We start from the raw sequence: 20,478 nt of genomic DNA, 5'->3' as shown, positions 1-20,478 counted from the left end.
AAATGTGATACTTTAATTGAATATCAACAATTGTGTTGCTAAAAAAATAAACAATATAGTAAAAAAAAGGGGTTAAAAATGTTTTTCGGATGAATAATAAAAAAAAGGAAGAAAAGTAAAAAAAGGAAGAGAGACTATGTTGTTTCAACCCGTATCAAAAGTTATTGGCTTTCAAAGTTTAAGTCAGTAACAATGTTGTTGCTGGTTTTCAAAAATCAACAACACCTTAAAAAATCAGTAACATTATGTTGCTGATTTTCAAATCAGTAACATTATGTTGCTGATTTTCAAATCAGCAACACAATTAATACCGTGTTATTGATTTTTGAAAATAAATTGAAAATCAGAAATACTGTGTTGCTGATTTTTGAAAATCAATAGCACAGTAAAAAAAAGTAGTTCGAAAGATTTTTCGTCTTGCTGATTTTGAAAATCGACAACGCCTTCGGAAATTTCTAAAACTATATACGGAAAAATGCATAATCACCTATGTTGTTGTTTGATAAATTATCGCAATAAAATTAACGATAAAAAGTTAAATTTTAAGGTGAAAATAAATAGAAAATAAAATAGTACACCTTTAATCTATTTAACGTGTAAATAAAAATAAAATTGATAATATTAAATACAATCTAATAATAATTAGATCCTTCCTAATCACTTAGTATAACCTATGATCAAAGATATCAACTTAGGAATAAAAAGCAAGTTTAATTTATGAGATATATTGAATTAAATTATCTAGTGCATACATTGTCTAGAAAATATAATAGTTTGTTTAACCTAGAAAGAAGTTTAAATTCCTTTTGGATTTCCTTTGTAATGGTCATAGAAATCTAAATTTGTTCATGAAAAAAAATTAAATTTTTTCTTAATTTCTTTTTTTGAATTGCTATATTCCATTTTCATTCTTAAATATTATATCTTCAACCTTCAAATTAGCAAAGCAAAGTTTTTAAGAAACAATAATAACACAAAATATTGCTATTCCATTTTCAGATACTTTCAATTCAATAGAGAAGATTATGATTATGATTATGATTATGATTACAGGAATAATATATTTGAAGTTCAGCTAGAACATTAAGTTGAACTTAAAGATGAAGCTTTGAGTGAGAGAGCTTTGGTAGAGTATTGAAAAGAAAGTTTAAACTGAATAATATCATATCATTATGAAATATATATTAATTTTTTTTAATCAAATCATGTGAGTGGAATAGTATTCTTAAATGAAGGAGATGAGGTCTCCCATAAAGTGTACTCTATACGAAAAATCTAAGTAGGAAAAATCTCAACAGATCAAGGGTGATCAAGGGTGATCGGAAGCTTGACGAAAATTTTAGAGATATGATCCTAGGTATTGACCTGGTGGGGAAATCCTTGAATCCAAGAGCTAGATTTGGAAATTTATGAATACCAAAGATTGTTGCAACTGCACTAACGTGCTTACTTGAGTAAGTTTTTAGACAATGGAATTAGGGACGCAATATACAGGGGATGGATGGTGTAGTCTGAAGCAGGCTAAAGTGTCAACTTAGGTGTGGGCATTTGATCTTGAGTTATGCATCTCAAGACAATTCAAGTCAATTCATCAATGAAAATGTTGCAAGAAAGGAAAATCATGTATAGAAACCAAAAACCATGTATTTTAAGGAAAATCGTTGGCATATGCCACTTCATTTGGACGGCGAAGCAAATTTTGCATAATAAATTTCACTGCCACAGTTTTTCCATTACAATTCCTCTTTCATGAGCCACCACTCGTAACTGTCTCATCTTCATCACTGCAGCAACTGTCGCCCTTCATTGTTCAGCGCATTTTTGCTTCCCAGAGCATTCTCAACCCCGGCCATCTCCAGCACGATTCCAACAGCACCACCGGCAATTACCAGTTCCAGGAGAAGAAGGTCGCAGCATCACTTTTGCTGCTCCATAATCTCCATCCAATCTACGGCGGTGAACAACTAGAACAATGAATCAGATGCTAATTTTAGGCATAACGAAAAGAACAACATAACTCCAACATTAACTGTTAAATAGATGCAATAGGATTTGACATTACAGACATTTTACAAAGAAACACAGAATCTATCCAGGGTAGGTTTCTAACAAACATGTTCAGCTTATTTAACTTTCTCAACCAACTATAGCATAATTGCATGTTTCATGTTTTGTGTCGAACCTCTTTTATTGACCGAGTTGGTCATTGGCTTTGGGTTCCATAAGTATGTAAAATTGTAAGTCTGAGTCTGATTTTTCTCGAATCTAATGAAGCCCACCGAGCAACAATGTGATTGTAAGAAACAAACAAATAAATATATACAAATTAAAAAGAGAAAGACCAATTAATCAATTTTATGCATATCGGTATTCAACTATAACAATCAACTTTTAATGGCCTGCATCTCATCTTTGTTGCACAAATATAGGAGACAATTGTTTATTTGTGTGACGATAGCATGAGAGGATGAAGTAAAGATGAAGTAATTATAATATTTTTATTCACAGTAGATTACTGGGACTCAAGAAAATTAGTAGCAAAGTAACCGCTATCCTAAATCATCTTCTATTTCACCATCAAAATCTGGTGCTCAAAAACTTAATCATAGATTTTCCAAGGATTCATGGGTGAAAACTGATCGAAGAAAATAAGTACATTAGCTTTATTTTTCGTTCCATAAATTATCATCTAGGCCGACATATTTTATGTTTCTGCCATTTCAGGGCACTCAATTGCCATCCAAACTTTTTCATACTTTGATACTATAACCGCAGTATCAATGTGATGTTTGAACTTGAAAAATCTTTACCTAGAGATTGTGATATACTAAACCAGGTGCATCCTAAATCAATCGATATTATTTTACATTGCCATAAAATATGTTAAGCAGCTTTAACTCAGTGACAAATATTTGAATCTCTCTAGAACTCTAAAGTACAATGGCAGCAAATGTTATAACAAAGTGTATGCTCGAGAAAGCCTACAAGAGGACTTTTTCCATATAATTTATATAAACTAAGCTCTGCAAGAAAAATCCTGTCATAACCATACAGCAAAAAGGGTATCATAAATAAGGAGAGCAATTAGAAACCTCTTTCCACAGTGTGCAGTATCTCAAACCTCCAAGAAAGAAAGAGCATTAATTCATCACAGAATCTGTATAAAGTACATATGATTGGTCTGGTCCTCTTTCTGAAAATGCATTAACCTAATGCTAATTTCATGATACATTCATGATATATGTCTTTCATAAGATTTCAAATACTGAGCAAGATTGCCAAGTATCAGTTGCCATCTAATCCCCCCAAGGTTTGCTTTGGTCTCCTAACATTTATTTGACAATGGCACTCTTAACATATGAGGGATATCGTGTAATAAGCTTTGAGTAGACAGAACTGGATTTTCTTTATTTACTTGTGTAATTATAGACAAATTACTGAAGGATAAGCTAAAACAAATTGTGCAACTGCATATGAATCATAAAAGAATCAAACAACACGGGATCTTGTCATCGATACATATAGTAATTTGCAAAAAGAATAAAGAACGGAAGCGAAATAAACTTTAATCCAACACTGAATTGAGGTTCAAAGGCATGATCTTGAAGTCGCTGAATGAACCTAATGATCAAAAAGCAAACAGAAGAGAGCTTGATCTTCTGTAGGGATTAGATTTTATCGTAACTCTATAGAGACCACAACCCTTTACACAGCCTTAGACTCGATTCCATTATCAGCCCTTCAATAATAACAAAAAAAGGAGAGTATGGTGTATGAAGCTCCCACCAATGCGGGATCTGGGGTAGGAGCTATTGCACACAGTCTTACCATTCTTTGTAATAGGCTGTTTCTAAGACTTAAACCCGTGACCGTTGCGCCATTATATCAAACTTATAATCCAACATCTATTAGATCACTTTATTGGGTTTAAACCTTAATGACAAATTCCTGTATTACAAAATAAAAATGTAATAAAATCCAACAATTACCTCAATGATTTCGGTTAATAACCAATAAGAATATGATTTGAACTGTAATTACCTGGGGAAAAGGTCAAATACTTGGTCATTGGCACCGTCACGATGTTCCTCCGGGCGTCCACAGCGGACTTAAAGATGGCATCCACCACTTCTTTGGCCTTCCCTACCCCGACGCCAACGTGCCCTTTCTTGTCTCCGATCACTACGATGGCTGTAATGGACAGCTTTCTCCCTTGACAACTTTGGTGACCCTTCTCACCTGGACGACCCGCTCCTCGAAGCCATCATTGGGCTTCTCCCGTTTGTTGCTGCCGAGAAGCCCGCTAGCCGTCTTGAGCTTAGCGTCCATAACATAGATGTCATTCCCGATCACGGATTCGCCGCTATAGGCTGGACCGTAGATCTCCTCAAAGGCGGCGGCGACGGCCTCCTCGGACTCCGGGGGAAGCTCGTCGAAGGCGGGAGCAGGGACGTAGCCCTCAGGTGGGGCGGCGGGTTCGAATGTGATTTTGGCGTTCGGGTCGAGGTTGTCGAAGAAGGAAGTGTCTATATCGTCTCTGGGCGCGGCGGCTAATTTGGGGACGGTATGGAAGCGGATGGAGGAGGAGAAATGTGAAGTATTGAAGAGATGAAAACGGCGGGAGGGTGGGTGGAGGGAGAGAGAGAGGAGAGAGCGGCGAGAGGGCTGCTGCAGCGGAAGCCATTGCAGGGAGAGAGCACAGGGAGGGATTGAGAAGGGAAGTCTTTCCTTATCATAGTTAGCGCCCCTCACAACACGTGCACGGCAAACTGTCATATGACTAACCTTGGTATTAAATAAAAATACCTTTTCCACCCAAACGCACGCCAACCGGTGCCCCGAGTTGATCCAGCGAGGCGACGCGACGCCTTCATCCTTCGCCCCGTCTCCTTCGAGGTATGCTCATCTGTCTCTCCTCCTCCTTAATTTTGTTCTTCTGGGTGTTTCCCTTGCGGAAATGTTGGGTTTTGGTGGAATTTTGTTTGTGTTCTCTGATCACCCGCCCTCGGAGTTTCTAAAAATTTTGCCTTTCGATTTGATTATTCTGCCCTAAAGTTGTCTTTATGCAAAATTTTGAATCATTTTTTCGGGATGCAGTTTTAATTCTCCTCTAGTGTAATCCCCATTGGAGTTTCAAAGTCGATTGGGGATTGGGTTGCAGGAGCACTCAAACGGATTCCGAGCGAGAAGATGGGGGATCATGTGGTGTTGCACGTTGATCGGCTGAAGACAACGCAGACAATTAATACGATGAGTGGAAGAGAGGCTTCTGCCTCTAACTTTTCTTCCGTCCTGGTTGCGGAGTCTAGCAAGGAGGAAGGTGAGGAAGAGGAGCCTCTGATTCAGATGGTGGACTGCCGTATATGCCAGGAGGAGGACTATGCAAAGAACTTGGAGGTCCCTTGCGCCTGCTGTGGCAGTCTGAAGGTCTCTCTTCTTTTTGCTCCCCTTTTCTTTGGCTGCTTGAAAGTCGTCTATACCATTCTGACTTGCTTGACTTGTTTAATTTTTGTCTTTGGTGATGTGAACCGGTACATTTATGGGTTGACATGGAAATTATAGGTTGACACTGACTTTTGAAACCAATGTTGTGCGGTTGAATTTCAATGGCTGTTGTACTCTTCTACCTACGTTAATCAAAATTCATGATATTGTACAACAATTTTGTTCGGTCAGACAATTCACTTCAGCAATAGGTTCCTACTTTTTTTTAGATTTGTTAGTTTCTTTAGATGTCGATTTCAGCACTCTTCTTGGTATTCTAATTCTTCCTAGACTAATTCATGATATCCAGGCATGATATGTTAATATTTCTTTGGACTCTATTTGTAGTTTTTGTTTTTCTTTTAAGTCAGGAATTTTTATTCATTCTCTACCATAATAGGAATGCATGTGTTGGTTAGTGTATGGACTGTAAAGTTTTAAAGTCATGTGCTGCTTGCTGATTTTTGAAACCAAGGGTAAGCAGATGAGTTTCATAGATCTGTTGCACTCTTATGTCTCTATTAGTTGAGATTCCTGAAATAGTTACAGAATCTGCTCAGCTGAATCATTTCGCTCTTTTAAGAATTCTCTATTTGTTTGGACTATATGGGATAAGGCTTGGTTGTTGTTGTTGTATATGGTTTATTTAGCTTACTATTTCAGCACTCTGGGTCGATTGTAAACTTTTGTAGAATAGGGTATAACATCTTGGGGTAACATGTTACTGTCATGGTTTAAATAAGTGTGGGCTCATATATTTTTTCTTATATATATCTCCTCAATTTCCTTTCTTTCCATACACAATAGCCATTTGTATTAATTAATATGTGGAATCAAAGTTTCTTAATTTCTATTCATTCTATATCATAATGGAAATGTTTATTGGCAATGGTTAGTGTATGAACTGTAAAGTTTCAGGGGGCGTTTGGTTTAGGGTAATAAGAGTGGGGAATGGGAATGGGAATCATTGATTCCCATTGTTAATGTTTGGATTATAGGAATAGGAATGCAAATAAGGGAATGAATCCTTGAAATTGGGTAATAACTCATTCCCATGTACCTCCCCTTCAATGAGCCATTACCCTATTTTCATCAATCAAAATATTCCCTTATTCCAAAAATACCCTTGACTTAAAACTAAAATTTTCTCCATTAATATCAAATATCAAAATATATTTATTTATTTTTTCTTTCATATCACTTATCTCTCTTTATTCTCTCTCATCATAGTTTCTCTCTCATCATTTTATCACACACTTTCTCTCTCCTTAATCTCTCCTATCACACTCTCTTTCCTCTTTTTTTCTCATTACACTTTCTCTCTCCTCAATCTCTTCCATCACACTCTCTTCCTTCTTTTTTTCCTCATCACACTTTCTCTCTCATCACACTTTCTCTCTCCTCAATCTCTCCCATCACACTCTCTTTTCTCTTTTTTCTTATCACACTTTCTCTCTCATCATACTTTCTCTCTCCTCAATCTCTCTTATCACACTTCCTCCTTTTTTCCTCATCACACTTTCTCTCTCATCATACTTTCTCTCTCCTCAATCTCTCTTATCACACTTACTCCTTTTTTCCTCAACACACTTTCTCTCTCATCGTACTTTCTCTCTCCTCAATCTCTCCCATCATATTCACTGTTCTCTTTTTCTCTCACCATACTTTCTCTCTCCTCAATCTCTCTCATCACACTCTCTCTCCTAATTTTTTCTCACTATATTTTCTCTCTCTTCATCCTCTCCTATCATACTTTCTCTCATCATGCTCTCTCCAATCATACTCTCTTTTTTTATTTTCTCTCATCACACTTTCTCTCTCTTCATTCTTTTTTATCACACTTTCTCTCTCATAATACTTTCTCTCTCATCATTCTCTTTCATCATATTTTTCTCTCACATTCATCTTTCTCTCACATCTAATTTTCTCTCTTATTTTCCTTTAAGGGTAAAAAAGGAAACTTTGATTTATTCCGATAGAAGATATACAACTAACCAAACATTGCTTTTAAGAGTGATATCCATGCTCATACCCATTCCCATTCCACAATACAATGATTCTCATTCCGATTCCTATTCATAGAAAAGAACCAAACGCCCCCTCAATGTTATACGTTGCTTGCTGATTTCTGAAACCAAGGATATGCAGATAGGTTTCGTAGATCTGTTGCACTCTTATAGCTTTGTTAGTTGAGATTCTTGATATAGTTACAGAGTCTTATCAGCTGAATCATTTCACTCTAGTAAGTATTCACTGTTTATTTGGACTATATGGTTTATTTAGCTGACCGTTTCCGCACTCTGTTGGGTTGATTGTAAACTTTTGTAGAATAGGGTCTTGGCATAACATGTTACTTTCCTGGTTTAAATAATTGTAGGCTTATTTATCTTTTTCTTATACATTTGTCCTCAATTTCCTTTTTTTTCATACACAATAGCCATTTGTATTAATTAATATGTAGAATGCAAAGTTTCTTAAATTGGAAAGTGATCCTGTCCGAGCGATGAGTCGACGGACGCTGGGGACGTGGCACTCTCCGCTGTCTCCGACTGGTGGTGTAGATCTCCGGCGAACCTGCAAAGAAGCCGAGCCGGGAGGGGGTTCCCGGCGACGGCCCTCCAACGCTCAAGTCAGGCAACGAGAAATGAGAGAGGCAGCGTAACTGTGGCTACAGTGAGGATTGCGCATACCTTCGTCGACGTCCGGGGGTACTTATATAGGACCCCGGGGAAGCGCAGGCACACTTCTCGATGCGTGCACGCTTCCCTAAACATACCTTAATGAGCCCATGTTAGAAAAGTACCCCTGACGCCATTCCGCAATCGTCCGAGCATATCCCGGATGTGACGGTGGAAGCTTCCACCGTATGATCCTGTGTACGGCTCGGCCGCCAACCCTGCTGCCTGTCGGCGACAGACGTCTCGAGGATGATGTTACCCCCTGTCTCCTTTTGTCCTCTTGCGCCTCCTGTTCCAGGGCCGAGCGGTTCGGCCGCTCGGCAGGCATATCACTTCTGCCTCGGTTGTAGGTATTGGTCCGACTGGGAGGACTCCCGGTTGTATGTTCGGATGAGATCGTTCCTGCCTATCTTTGTTGCCTTGTACCCCGGCCGAACGGACAACCCGCTCGGCCTTGAAACCTTTTTACCTTGAGCATCGGAAACCCGACCCCTAGTCGGGTTGTCTTTCATTCGGCTCGGGGGATTCATGGCCGGTCGGCCCTCTGAGTCCGATCGGTGGGGTCTCATCGTTGAATCTCTTGACCTTTGACCTCCACGTGTCGTTGACCTTCCGCCCACGAGGGTCCCCCGTCCTTACCACCGGATCAGAAAGCATACAAATATCATGAGAACCAGCGAGAATGTAGAAGTAGATGATTGTTTGAAGATGGATGTAGATTTCTTCAGCATGAGATGGTAAAATAAACACCAATATGAAATGACTTCTGTCAATCTACTTCCATGGTGATGCAATTGACTTGCGTTTAAATTACTTTGTCCACTTTAGTCTCTATGTACTGTCACTTATGGAAATTGATTTGCCACCTCATGCAGTCATGCGTATTTGCCCTACATTCATACAATGTGACTCAAGAAAGTATGCATATTTAAACATGAACAGTATCCATTTTTGACATTTATTTACTAAAACTTCTATATCTTATGATTTTTTGAGTCAACTTTTTTTTTGATCTTTTTTGACAATTAAACTTCCACTAGTGACTTGATTAGCTATCATTAATTCTCTTACCAACATGTTAATGTTAAGGAATATAGCATGAATTAGCTTTCTTTCTGTAGTCATAGTGTTCCTTCAGCTTTGTGCTGTTTTGTTTCCATAATCAGTTGCAATTTGTGATGTGTTGCAGTTTGCTCATAGGGCATGTGTGCAGCGATGGTGCAATGAGAAGGGTGATATAATCTGTGAGATCTGCCATGAGGTGAGTTATAGTCTTGGTTGTGTAGGGCATTCTTTAAATTTGGTTAATACCTTTTTTTTTTCTATTTATGATATACCTTCCTTCAAAAGAACAGATAGTTCCATTTTCTTTTTAAACAAGATTTTCTATTCTTTCAAAACACTAAGAGATTTGATCTCCATAAAAGCTTCATCATGTGTGCATTTCGGTTGCGTTTGGTTGGACGTACTCTGCCTTGTAATGTAATCCAGATTACATTACAGGGTTGATTATTTTGTTTGGTACCACTTTAGAATTGTAATGCAATGTAATCTGGATTACAATAACCTTTTGTAATCCAGATTACAAACCAAATGGCATGTAATCCGATTACATTACAACCCTAAAAATTTTTATACCAAATTTAACCCTAACACATTCGTGACACACCTCTTCCTCCCGTCACGCATCGCCTCCATCAGAAATAGTGCCGACACCACCTCTCCCTCGCCTCGCCGACACCACCTCTCCCTCCTCTCCCTTGCCTCGCCGACAACACCTCTCCCTCCTCCTCCCTCGCCTCCCTAGCCTCGCCGACAGCACCTCTCCCTCGCCTCGCACACTCATCCCAACACCTCCATCAGCATCTGACACCACCTCCATCTAGCGCTGACACTAGCATCAGCCGACACAACCTCCATCCAGCCCCTCCATCAACAAGCTGTTCATTGACATGCAAGGGTTGGAGAGAAAAAAGTGGATACAAATTTTAGAACACATGATTGATGATTATGCAGACTATATATACATATTATTTTTTGATGTGATACAACCAGAGAGCTGGTTTTGGCGAACTTGAAAGCAAGTAAAATAATCCGGATTTAGCAGAAAGCTATGCAGTTTCCTTCAGTTGTTTGTATTATTTGTTGGTATTCTAATCATCTTTTTCATTATTACTTCAATATATAAGGTTGCCTCGTCTTTTCTTAGTTCATTTAAAATCTATCTTTTTAATTCATGGTCTATGCCAACTATTTCTGTTAATACATAATAGCTTTATCTTGTCTAATTCCATTATTCTTGGATATGACTGTATATCTTGAGTTTCTTATGGTAACTCAACCTATCTGATTTTTACAATGTGCTTTCATATGTTTCACGCTCTGATGCAACTTCTTATCCATTTGACATCAATTTACTCATGTGTTACAATACAAGAAGCACTATGTTGCATCAAATTAGTATGCTAATTGTATAGCTTCAAATGTGATCACAGCAATATAAACCTGGGTATACTTGTCCACCACAAGTGCAACCTGATGAGTCCACAATTGATATCAAGTATGTTATGCTCACAAATTGTACTATCAGAGCCACAGGGCTTTAAGAATTTTGTTAATTTTACTTCACCTGTAATCCTATTTGTTTAAGCTTACTTTCATTTACAGTGGTGGCTGGTTAATTACTGGTTCTGCTTTGGATTTGCATGACCATCAAGTGTTAGCGATGGCAGCGGCACACCATCACCTTATTGAAGCTGAATATGATGGATATGTTTCTAATGACAGTGGTGGTGTTTTTTGTCGTTCTGTTGCTTTAATAGTAAGTCCCTGCTCTTCTTTAGGTTTCGTTAGTGAGCGCTTATATATCTTTGTTGAACACAATGAATTCCTCGCAACATATGTATTTATGTCTAGAGCTTCTCTTAATGGTTTTAGTTTTGGCTACACCATGACAGTAATAAAGCAATCAGAAAAGCTGTGGTATCCTTATAGTTAACTTATTAAGGAGGAAGGCAACCTGTCCACATGGTCTAATCTCAAACATTAGAATTGGTTTGACTTGGGAGCTATCAATGCTTCTTCTCAATTTTTCAATCATCTGACGGTGGAGCTTCATTCACCTGATATCCAATTGTAGAGTTTGACTCAGCAACTAGAGAAACTCCTCGGATAGCACACTCAAGATGCTTTATAATGGCCAATCATTAAAAAGAATCACAAATATATTACATGCTAACATGCAAGCATGCTTGTTTGAGTATCGAGAATTGTTTTTTGTGGGAACATTGGTACTTTAGTTGTACAAGCACAATTTTTGTTAGACCATATCATGATTTAAACTCTTGACCCATATCGAGGTTTCAGTTCCAAAGCAATACTGTTTCGGTATCGTATAGTGTCGTGCCGATATAATTTCGGTATTTTTTAAATATAAAATATATTAATTAAAAAAAAATTAATCTAAAATATTAAAAAAATTAGCGGCCTGCAGATTTCATCACGACATGCGGAGGTCACTATGGGCTTGTGGCGGCCTCCGTAACCCTACGACTACCCACAATGTCGGTACTGGGCAGCGGGCGGTTGGCAGAACCATAAATTTTGCCCGTTTCACCTGACATGGAACGAAATTTTAAACCATAGATCATATACCTTTTTTTGGTTGCTTTTTAAGTTTTTCAAAGTCTATGAAATTGTTATTCTAGATCTTTTAGACCCGGATATTTTGAATGAATGAATTAGTTTATGCTTTCTTTTGAACATAAATTTCTTCAAGTCCCTTGTATAAGGCAAATTTCTTCACACTACCTCTAAGGTGAATTTCATAGTCGTATCCTTTCTCTTTTCTTGGTGGGTTTTTCGTAAGAGCAAAACTTTCCTTTGTTAGGTTGAACTATCTAGTATAACACCAGCAGTTAACTTAGTGCCATCTTGGTTTGCTCCTCTATCCAATGTTAATTTGGTAATAGAATCATGTTTGGATGGATAGACATCATCGAAGTTAACCCCTTTCATGATGCTAGGAATCAAATATTAAGAGATGAAAAAACTCTTTCCTGACAGAATACCCATTCGATTAATCATTTTTAATGATATTTTTATGTCAAGGTGGGACCTCTATGAATTGAAGGATAAATTCATCCTTGTCTATATGTGGAATGCCTCTACTCCATTGAATGAGTTTGATTATAAGGACATACTTAATGATCATACGACAAAGATTTGCTTCCATCAAACTCACTAAACATGCTTTTCTTTAGTGGGAATATCTCAAGCATTGAAGAGCCTTCAAAAGCAAGACAAAGATTGGAACATGAAAAAAATGAAGAAAAAAAATTGTTACCAGAGAATTATACAATACACTTATGTCAAGATCCATTATTTGTATCAAGAGAACTGTTTTGTAGAAGAAGAATGGAGGAATTTAATCACCTCATGATGATGGGATGTGGTATTTCTGAGCTAGTAGAATAAATAATAGTTGACTATCCTGGTGAGCCAAGGAAAAATTAATTGTTGTCAAACTTCAACTTTATTGTTCTTATAATGATATTTTCATGTTAGAAATATATCTTAAGTATTGAGTTCTAGACTTTTCAACCATCCAACACCCAGACTTGATTTTAATATATTCGATTGTAGAGTAGGACACGACATTTGGAATAACCCTCAATGCATTCACAAGCTATTCATAATACCTATTCATTGAAAAGAGTCACTAGGGAATATGTTATATGCAAATATGCTTGTTTTGATACTTGAGAATTTTTATTATAGTGACGTGTACTTGAATTACATTGGCACAATTGTTAGATTATTTACTCTTTTTAATGATTTCTAAGTTTGTTTAAGTTTATATTGTAGATCTTTTGGATCATCATAGATTGAATGAGTGCATTATCTTATGTTTGCTTTTAAAGATAAGGTAGATTGTTTATCAAGTTATAATTGAATTCTTGCAAAGGGTGTATAAGGATGTAATGACAAGAGTGAAGAATCCATAATGATTAGTCAAAATGTTTCCAATAAAGATAGAGTTACTTCAATGATCAACTTTCTAAGTCTATATCTTTTTATACTGCTCATGAATGAGTTCGTTGGATACATCTAAGACATGTTACTATGCTATATTTTGTTTGCAGATAAACATTATTTTGGTTGATGAGATACGTGAAGTAGTAAATGCTAAATTTGATTCTTTGAGAAAAAGAACGGAAGTAAAAGCTTTTAGGTTTAGTAGAATAAAGACAAAATATATAGAATTTAAGTTTAGTAATATTAGACATGACAAGACAATTGTAAAATATAAGATATTAAGTTATCTACACTCGATAGCTTTAAGTATTGATCCTTTTTACAAAAGGATGAAGGGGTTGATAGAGATGTTTTACATATGATACTAGCAGGATAATTGAAATGTAGGACGCCAGATGTTGTTTGTGATTGTAAGGTACCTTTAAAGCTTAAAAGAAAGTTTTATAAAATGACAATTAGAATTGTTATGATTTATGTAGCTGAATGTTGGGCTATGAATCGAGCACACAGATAGAGATAAAGATGTTAAGGTGAATGTTTAGACATACGAGGATGAACAATTAAAAATTAGAACATTAATTAGAAATTGGGGTTGAGCTTATTGAGGGAAAATTATGAGAGGCATTTAAGATGATATAGATATGTGCTTAGGCAACTAATAAATGTCTAGTTAGGCGATGTGAGACCATAAGAAATAAGGAGACCAAAAAATACTTGGTTAGTAATAATAAACAGGATAAAATTCAATTAAATATAGATGAGAATATTGTAGGGGATCATGCCTACTAATAGCATAGGAGGATTCATATAAAAAAAAAAGTAGTCTGGTACACGAAGCTCCCGTTATGCGGGGTCTCGGGGAAGGATCCATTGTGCGTAGCCTTATCTTGCTTTTTGCAAGAGGTTGTTTCCAGGATTTGAACTCGTGACCTTTTGACCACAAATCAACAACTTTATCGTTGCGCCAAGGCTCCTCTTCAGGAGGATTCATATAGCTGACCCTAATTAGTGGTATAAAGACTTGATTGTTATTATAGTTAAATTCCTTCATAGTTATGTTTTGTCTCTCTAATTGGTGAATTTCTTGTTAGGAGAAAGTTTTCTCTTGGGATGGTTGTGCTATCTAGTATAGCATATCTCATTGTCGACCAGTTCCTCGTACTCCATCTAGTGTCATCGTTGCTTTATCAAAATATGTAGTATACATATAATGGTCTTTGTAATAGGTATATTAGTTATTTAGAAATACCTATGCTTTTATGTCAATAAGTATAGTATTTTGAAAATTGTTCATTAACTATTTTTTAATTACACTTTCTTTGTTTAGTTGAATTGTGGGCAAACCCAATTTTGTCATTGTTATTGTTGCACAATTTTAGGCTTTTAACTACCTCATTTCATATTACTAGTGAAGTGTTGTTAAACTATTGTCTAGATAATTAGTGCAAGAATATTACATTGTTTTTCCTTTTCGAGAAATTGACTGAATTTTTTTTTGCTTCTGTTGGACTTGGCTAGTTAGACAGAAATTACAAGCATGCCATAATACTTGTCATACTATGACCATATTTACTCTCTTTTTTCTTGTAGCATTAGTTCATACATTCCCTTCGTGAGTTATTTAAAATTTCACATTATCTTTGTGCTTGACAACTAGTGAATGTACATAAGTGCTGTAGAAATGTTTTATCATCTGTTAATTTTGAGACTTGGTGAAACGCTCCCTAAGCTTAGGAACATAACAAAAACAAAACAAAAATAACTCCTACATAAATCACCCTCTTGAACTATTGTTGGTTTGTACAAAATTATTTTGTTGACATCGACATTCTTGTATTTGTGAAATGATCAAATTTAGTCATCGGCCTAAATGGTATATAAATGTATAACTAAGCAGTTTTACTAAAATTATGTAGTTGATGGCTCTTTTGTTGTTGAGGCATGCAATGATCATCACTAGTACAGATGGTAATGAAGATGAACATGATGTCGAAGATGCTTCCACATACTTATCAGTGAGTGGATTGCCATTTTTATTTCTTTTCTCTCTACCTTGTCCTAAGTCTCAAAAGCATTTCAGCTTTTTCTGTTACGAGCCGTTGGATTTCTGTTGCCATGCTACATTATGGCTTGGGTCATAACCATCTTACAACGCCGAAGGGAAAGACAGGTGAGCATTGTTGCAGGCATAACTGAAATGTACTGGATGCAAGATTCAATTGTCTTTTCAATTCACTTATTATTATTATTATTATTATTTTACTTTACGAAGCAGAGTTTACTACACCAAATTTAGTTAATATTTAAGTAAAGTATGTAACGAGTCCACATGCGATATTCTTCACCGAGACATGGAAATCATGTGATGTCTGACATGCTTATTCCTGTTGTTTTAATCGTCATCTATATTTATATTGACATGCTATGGCTTTGAATTGAAAACACTCAGGAAGCAGCAGCTGCCTTAGAAGGAACTGGAGTGGCATTCATACTACAATCTGACCCACAGAGGGGCTCGCCCTTCGCACTAGCTCCAGATTCACCAGCCACTCCCCAACAAGAGCCATAACCATAACCGTTGTTCGCAAAAACCTGTTCATTGAACTTGTGTTTGTTTGCAGATGAATTCTTCTTGTTCACTGGTGACCATTGGGGGCGATGGCTATAAACTACGACAGCATTGACAAGCTAACTGGAAATGCTTCTGTTTTTATTTCATGCATCTGTAGATCTCACTTGCAATTAATGTTCCCTCTCTTTTGATGCATCTGGCTCTTCACAAGAACGCAACATGTAACCCCCCGCATTAACTGTCTTAAAATCAACCTAAAACCCTAAACACTAACTTTATGCTTCAATTAACCATTTCCCTAGGTCAGCGGGCACATCTGAGGCTAAGTGATAGGCGAAAGGAGATGAGTTTTGTTCGATATGTTGTTAAGGGTCCAACTCCTGTATCAGGGGAGGGCACTTCTTGATCTGTGGCTGATTAGCTAGAAGAGGTTATTGGTTTTGGTAAGGGAGCCAAATTTAGTGATTAGGTTCATGGATTAAAATGTTGATTTGTGGTTGTCGAGCACAACTTTTTGTTATGTTAGCTGACTTGCATACATCAGACGTATCCAGAGGCTTCCTTGGAGGTGAAGCTTATGTGACATGGTGAGGTTGGCGAAGATTCCATGACTTGAGGTGAGGTATGTTGGCGAACCATGATCGATTTAAGCCCTTTTAAGGTCTGCAATGTCAATGAAGCTTCTGTAAGGTGGAGTGATGTGGTTGATCATGCCTTGTGGAGGTGTTTCTGGAATGAGAGTCGGTGATGGTTTGACGTATTTCGAGTGGGGAAGTTTTCGTCCGTGCTTAAATCTAGTGAGGGGAGGTGATCACGCTTCTCCTTGTGTATTCGCTTCGATAAAATCATAAAATTGTTGACAGCGTACCAAAAATGCTTAAATTTTTTCATCCACATTGATGTTATTAAGTCGACTGAAAAAAAAAGCTGGGTTACTGATCAAATTAATTGATTTTATATCAGCTTGATTTGTTCAATTTTAATAACAAAGTTTAATCGATTCAGTTTGTCTAAAAAAGTTCAGTTAGTTCAATTTCAATTTAAAAGTTTAGTTAATTCGATTTCAATTTATTCGATTTGCTCGATTCAATTTTTAACCGAATGTTTACCTCTACTGGCAACTGACATATGACTTGTCTTTCATAGCTTAATTTCATAACCAAGGTCTCTTAGAACTCTCATCTCTCTCTATATTTGGGCAACAAAGGCTTTGATGGTTTTAATGAAATTGACAAAGCTCCCAAGACGTAGTACAAGCGGTGGATGCATGGTAACTCTGGTATAATAATCAGGGGTCGATCTCCCGAGATGATGACTGACATGGTTGATTCCATCATGCGCTCAACTCCTGTGTATATGCATGAACTTCTCACCATATCTATGGGGCCAGTTCTAGGAGACTGTTAAGATAATGGATTTATTTTTTTAATGAAATTGACAAAGAGTTTAAATTAAACTTATGATTATTTGACTTGTGTGATAAGTTGTGGAAGACCTATTAAGTATACAGATTGACTTAGCAAGGCCAAGGGTTATAAGGGTGGCTCAAGGTTCATAAGATCAGAGAACGATGTTGTATCCGAGGGATTGAAGGACGACGAACATCGAAGCATGACAAGTCAAGTAAGAGATTTACCTAAGCAAAAGCAAGGATGGTTAAGGAGGAGCCACAGGCTCAAAGGATCCGAGGGACACAATTTGACTATAAAAGACCTTAAGACTTGAAGATACTCAAATTAAAATGAGTGGAATGACCTGTATGTATACACATCTATCATGGGAGTTCTTATGTTGGCATTACATAAAGACTCAAAAGCATCCGTAATTCAATCATTACTACAATTATCGAGTCGATGAGTTCTAAACATTTCAATTGGCCTTGCATAGATTTGTTGAGGATGAGACTTGAAGGATTGAGATTTACCAAATTACAAGGAAAGTCTATCTCTTGTTAAGAATCTTCTCCTAGTTTCAGCAATAAGAGGTAAGGCAACATCTTCAAATGTTGGCAATTAACTGTTCTTTAATATTATATCACAAAGGATACTTGAAGTAGATGGAGGACAAAATCAATGGTTTTTATTACAATTGAAACTCTTGAAGAAATCAAGGGGGAGTCGTCATTAGGATCTTCTGGAAGTTGTTAAGGTAGACGAGGATGAAACTCCTGGGTTTCTGAAAATTTTAATGGGAGATCATGCTGAACTTGAAGATCCCACAGACTCTGACCGAATGGCTGGTATATTGTCGTGCAAAGCTACACAACATTTAAATTTCTGCTACTTGCATATGTAGCAGAAATTAGGCCTAACAAAAAATTTTTTCCAAAAAATGAATGTACAGTTGGGATTGATGATCCATTGCATGTAAAAACAACTGCTCTCTAGAAATTTAAATGTGCAGATCTTTTTGAGAACAAGACTAGGTTCAGGTACTTGTTTTGAGTTAACAGTAAGGATTATATACTTTGGGATTACATACAATTGGGAACTCATGGTTGCTATGCTTGGCTTTTCTATTAAATTGTTTATTTATACTCTAGAACTTTTGAGATTGCCTCTTATCGATTTGTTGTTGCTACATTGTGACTCTGTCTCCTCGTTAGCCCGTTAAGTGTCTCCTTTGTTATGCTCAAAATTACATCTCAAATTTTTCAGAGAGAAACTTGTGGACAAGTTCTAAATACCAAACCAGGATAAGAGAAAACAATGCTAAAGAATATAATGCTCAATAGACCATAAACATTGACCAGGTGTAATGTATGATGATGATCCTAGCAGAAACAATTTCAAAGATAGGTTGACAAGGTTGCTTTTTTAATCAATAAGCAATAAAGTTCAAAGTGGCAATCCAATTTAAATAGGCAAAAGGTTTCTCAGCATGTATTAGTTGTTCACCTTGCAATTATCTGATCCAAGCTATACAAGAGTATGACCAGCTGCTTTCCTCAGTCCCTTTTGATCCATTGACCTCCTCACTGCCTCCACACATCTCCACTTGCCCGTCGAGGCATACACATTTGAGAGCAAGACATAGTCCCCGCTTGAATCCTCATGCATCTCAATGATCTTCCTCCTTGCATATTCTGCAAGCTCGATGTCACCATGAACTCGGCAAGCTCCAAGAAGACTCCTCCATACTATCCCACTCCCCTCAACTTTCATTGACTCAACAATCTCGAATGCTTCTGCCAAAAAACCAGCACGTCCGAGCATGTCTGCCACACATCCAACGTGTTTGATGTTGGGTTCAATTCTGTACTCATTTCTCATCAGAGAGAAGTATCTCCGGCCCTCGTCCACCATCCCACCATGACTACACGCAGACAATACAGCGACAAATGTGATATCATTTGGCAGCACTTTAGTTGCCCGCATCTGCTCAAATAGAGTAATTGACTGCGCTATCCGGCCATGGAAAGCTAGACCGCCGATGACCGAGTTCCACGTCCAAACATCCCTCTCCGACATTCTTTCAAACATCTCTAGTGCTTTGTCTATGCGCCCACATTTCGCGTACATGCCTATCAATGCATTATTCAGAAGCAAGCTAAGGCCAGCCCTTGAGCTCGAGGATTCCAGAATGGAATAGTGTATCCGCTGACCCAGGTCCAGCGAGCCGGAGAGGGAACACGACGACAGCAAGCTCACAATAGTTGCTTCATCCGGCTGCCATCCCTCCGCTCGCATCTCTTCGTAGACCTCCATTGCATGCCCATGCAATCCACGTTGCACGTACCCTGCAATCATCGTGTTCCAAGAAATCACATCCCGATCAGTAGCCGCGTCAAACATCTCCCTGGCTTTGTCCATCTCCCCTCGCGCAGAATATGCAGCGATCATTATGTTCCAGGAGACCACGTCCCTGCAAGGCGACTCGTCGAACAGCTGGCGGGCGACGGTGAGATCGCCTCTGGTGGCGTGGCCCCGTATGACGGCGGTTCGAGCGACGACGTCTCTTCGGGCAGGGCCGTCGAAGAGAGCCATTGCCACGGTCAAATCCCCGCAAGATGCGTGAAAATTAATGAGAGAATTCCGTACGAATGCGTCAGAATCAAAGCCGAGCTTCGTGCAGACGGCGTGGAACTGGGCTCCTGCTGCCGCCGCAGACGACTTGGAGGAAGCCTTGAGCAAGAAAAGGAAGGTGTAGACATCAGGACTGACGTTCGCGCGAAGCATTCGGGAATAGACGGAGAAGGCGCGCATGGGGTGGGAGCTGCGGGCGAAGCCTTGAAGCATGGTGTTCCACATGAACAGGTCTGGCACAGCTATTTGAGCGAACACCTTGTTGGCGTAATCCATATTGATTTCTCGGCCCGAGGAGGAGGAGACGACGGAGAGCAGGAGATCCCTGAGTGGCTTCCCATGGGAGTTGAAGCCTTGGACGACCATGCAGCCATGGAGTCGCTTGAGATGTCGGAGGCTCCGGCGCAGAGGCCTCCGGATCATTGTCCTCCATCAATTTTTTTTCGAACGCAAATCGAGGCCCTTCATGGCGGCTTGGTCCGGCAGGATAGTAATCTCAATTTAAAAGTCAACAAAACAAGGGTAAATTTATATGCACTCCTCATTGATAAACATAATTTTACATACAGTTCCTATCCATAAAAAACTTTCTTTTCACTCCCCAGTCATACATATTTACCTAATTGCTCATGATATTTTTAGATACAAAAAGTTCAAAAATCAGTATAAATCCTCTTAAATT

The 20,478-nt window shown here is 38.0% G+C and overlaps 2 protein-coding genes and 1 pseudogene across 4 annotated transcripts; 1 reads left to right on the top strand and 2 right to left on the bottom strand.

The window, feature by feature from the left end:
- Window positions 1-1,661: 1,661 nt before the first annotated feature.
- Window positions 1,662-4,776, bottom strand: LOC121982159 (annotated as a pseudogene).
- LOC121982161 lies at window positions 4,762-15,966 on the top strand. 3 transcript variants are annotated; one of them, XM_042535091.1, is made up of 8 exons: window positions 4,762-4,896; window positions 5,115-5,427; window positions 9,352-9,423; window positions 10,658-10,722; window positions 10,830-10,983; window positions 15,116-15,214; window positions 15,280-15,369; window positions 15,649-15,966. In XM_042535091.1, the coding sequence occupies exons 2-8, from the start codon at window positions 5,191-5,193 to the stop codon at window positions 15,766-15,768; spliced, it is 837 nt and encodes a 278-aa protein (XP_042391025.1). In that variant the 5' UTR covers window positions 4,762-4,896; window positions 5,115-5,190; the 3' UTR covers window positions 15,769-15,966. The 3 variants fall into 3 exon arrangements, with proteins under 3 accessions (XP_042391025.1, XP_042391023.1, XP_042391024.1); XM_042535089.1 differs by having other exon boundaries at window positions 5,098-5,427; XM_042535090.1 differs by having other exon boundaries at window positions 4,766-4,896; window positions 5,162-5,427.
- A 2,535-nt stretch (window positions 15,967-18,501) lies between these two features.
- On the bottom strand, window positions 18,502-20,268 carry LOC121982158 (pentatricopeptide repeat-containing protein At5g15300-like). Its single transcript, XM_042535088.1, has one exon. The coding sequence runs from the start codon at window positions 20,217-20,219 to the stop codon at window positions 18,690-18,692; it is 1,530 nt and encodes a 509-aa protein (XP_042391022.1). The 5' UTR covers window positions 20,220-20,268; the 3' UTR covers window positions 18,502-18,689.
- Between the last annotated feature and the right edge of the window lie 210 nt (window positions 20,269-20,478).

Source organism: Zingiber officinale, chromosome 5A, assembly GCF_018446385.1.
Source record: "Zingiber officinale cultivar Zhangliang chromosome 5A, Zo_v1.1, whole genome shotgun sequence".
Classification (NCBI taxonomy): Eukaryota; Viridiplantae; Streptophyta; class Magnoliopsida; order Zingiberales; family Zingiberaceae; genus Zingiber; species Zingiber officinale.
The sequence above is the reverse complement of the archived record's forward strand: the minus strand, read 5'-3'. Positions and strand labels throughout refer to the sequence as shown.

Bases quoted from the DNA above. Each gene is read 5' to 3' on its own strand.
- LOC121982161 (XM_042535091.1), top strand. From the start codon at position 5,191: ATGGGGGATCATGTGGTGTTGCACGTTGATCGGCTGAAGACAACGCAG. The intron at 10,723-10,829 runs GTATGTTATGCT...TTTCATTTACAG, and splicing joins GAGTCCACAATTGATATCAA to TGGTGGCTGGTTAATTACTG. The intron at 15,370-15,648 runs GTGAGCATTGTT...GAAAACACTCAG, and splicing joins AACGCCGAAGGGAAAGACAG to GAAGCAGCAGCTGCCTTAGA.
- LOC121982158 (XM_042535088.1), bottom strand. From the start codon at position 20,219: ATGATCCGGAGGCCTCTGCGCCGGAGCCTCCGACATCTCAAGCGACTC.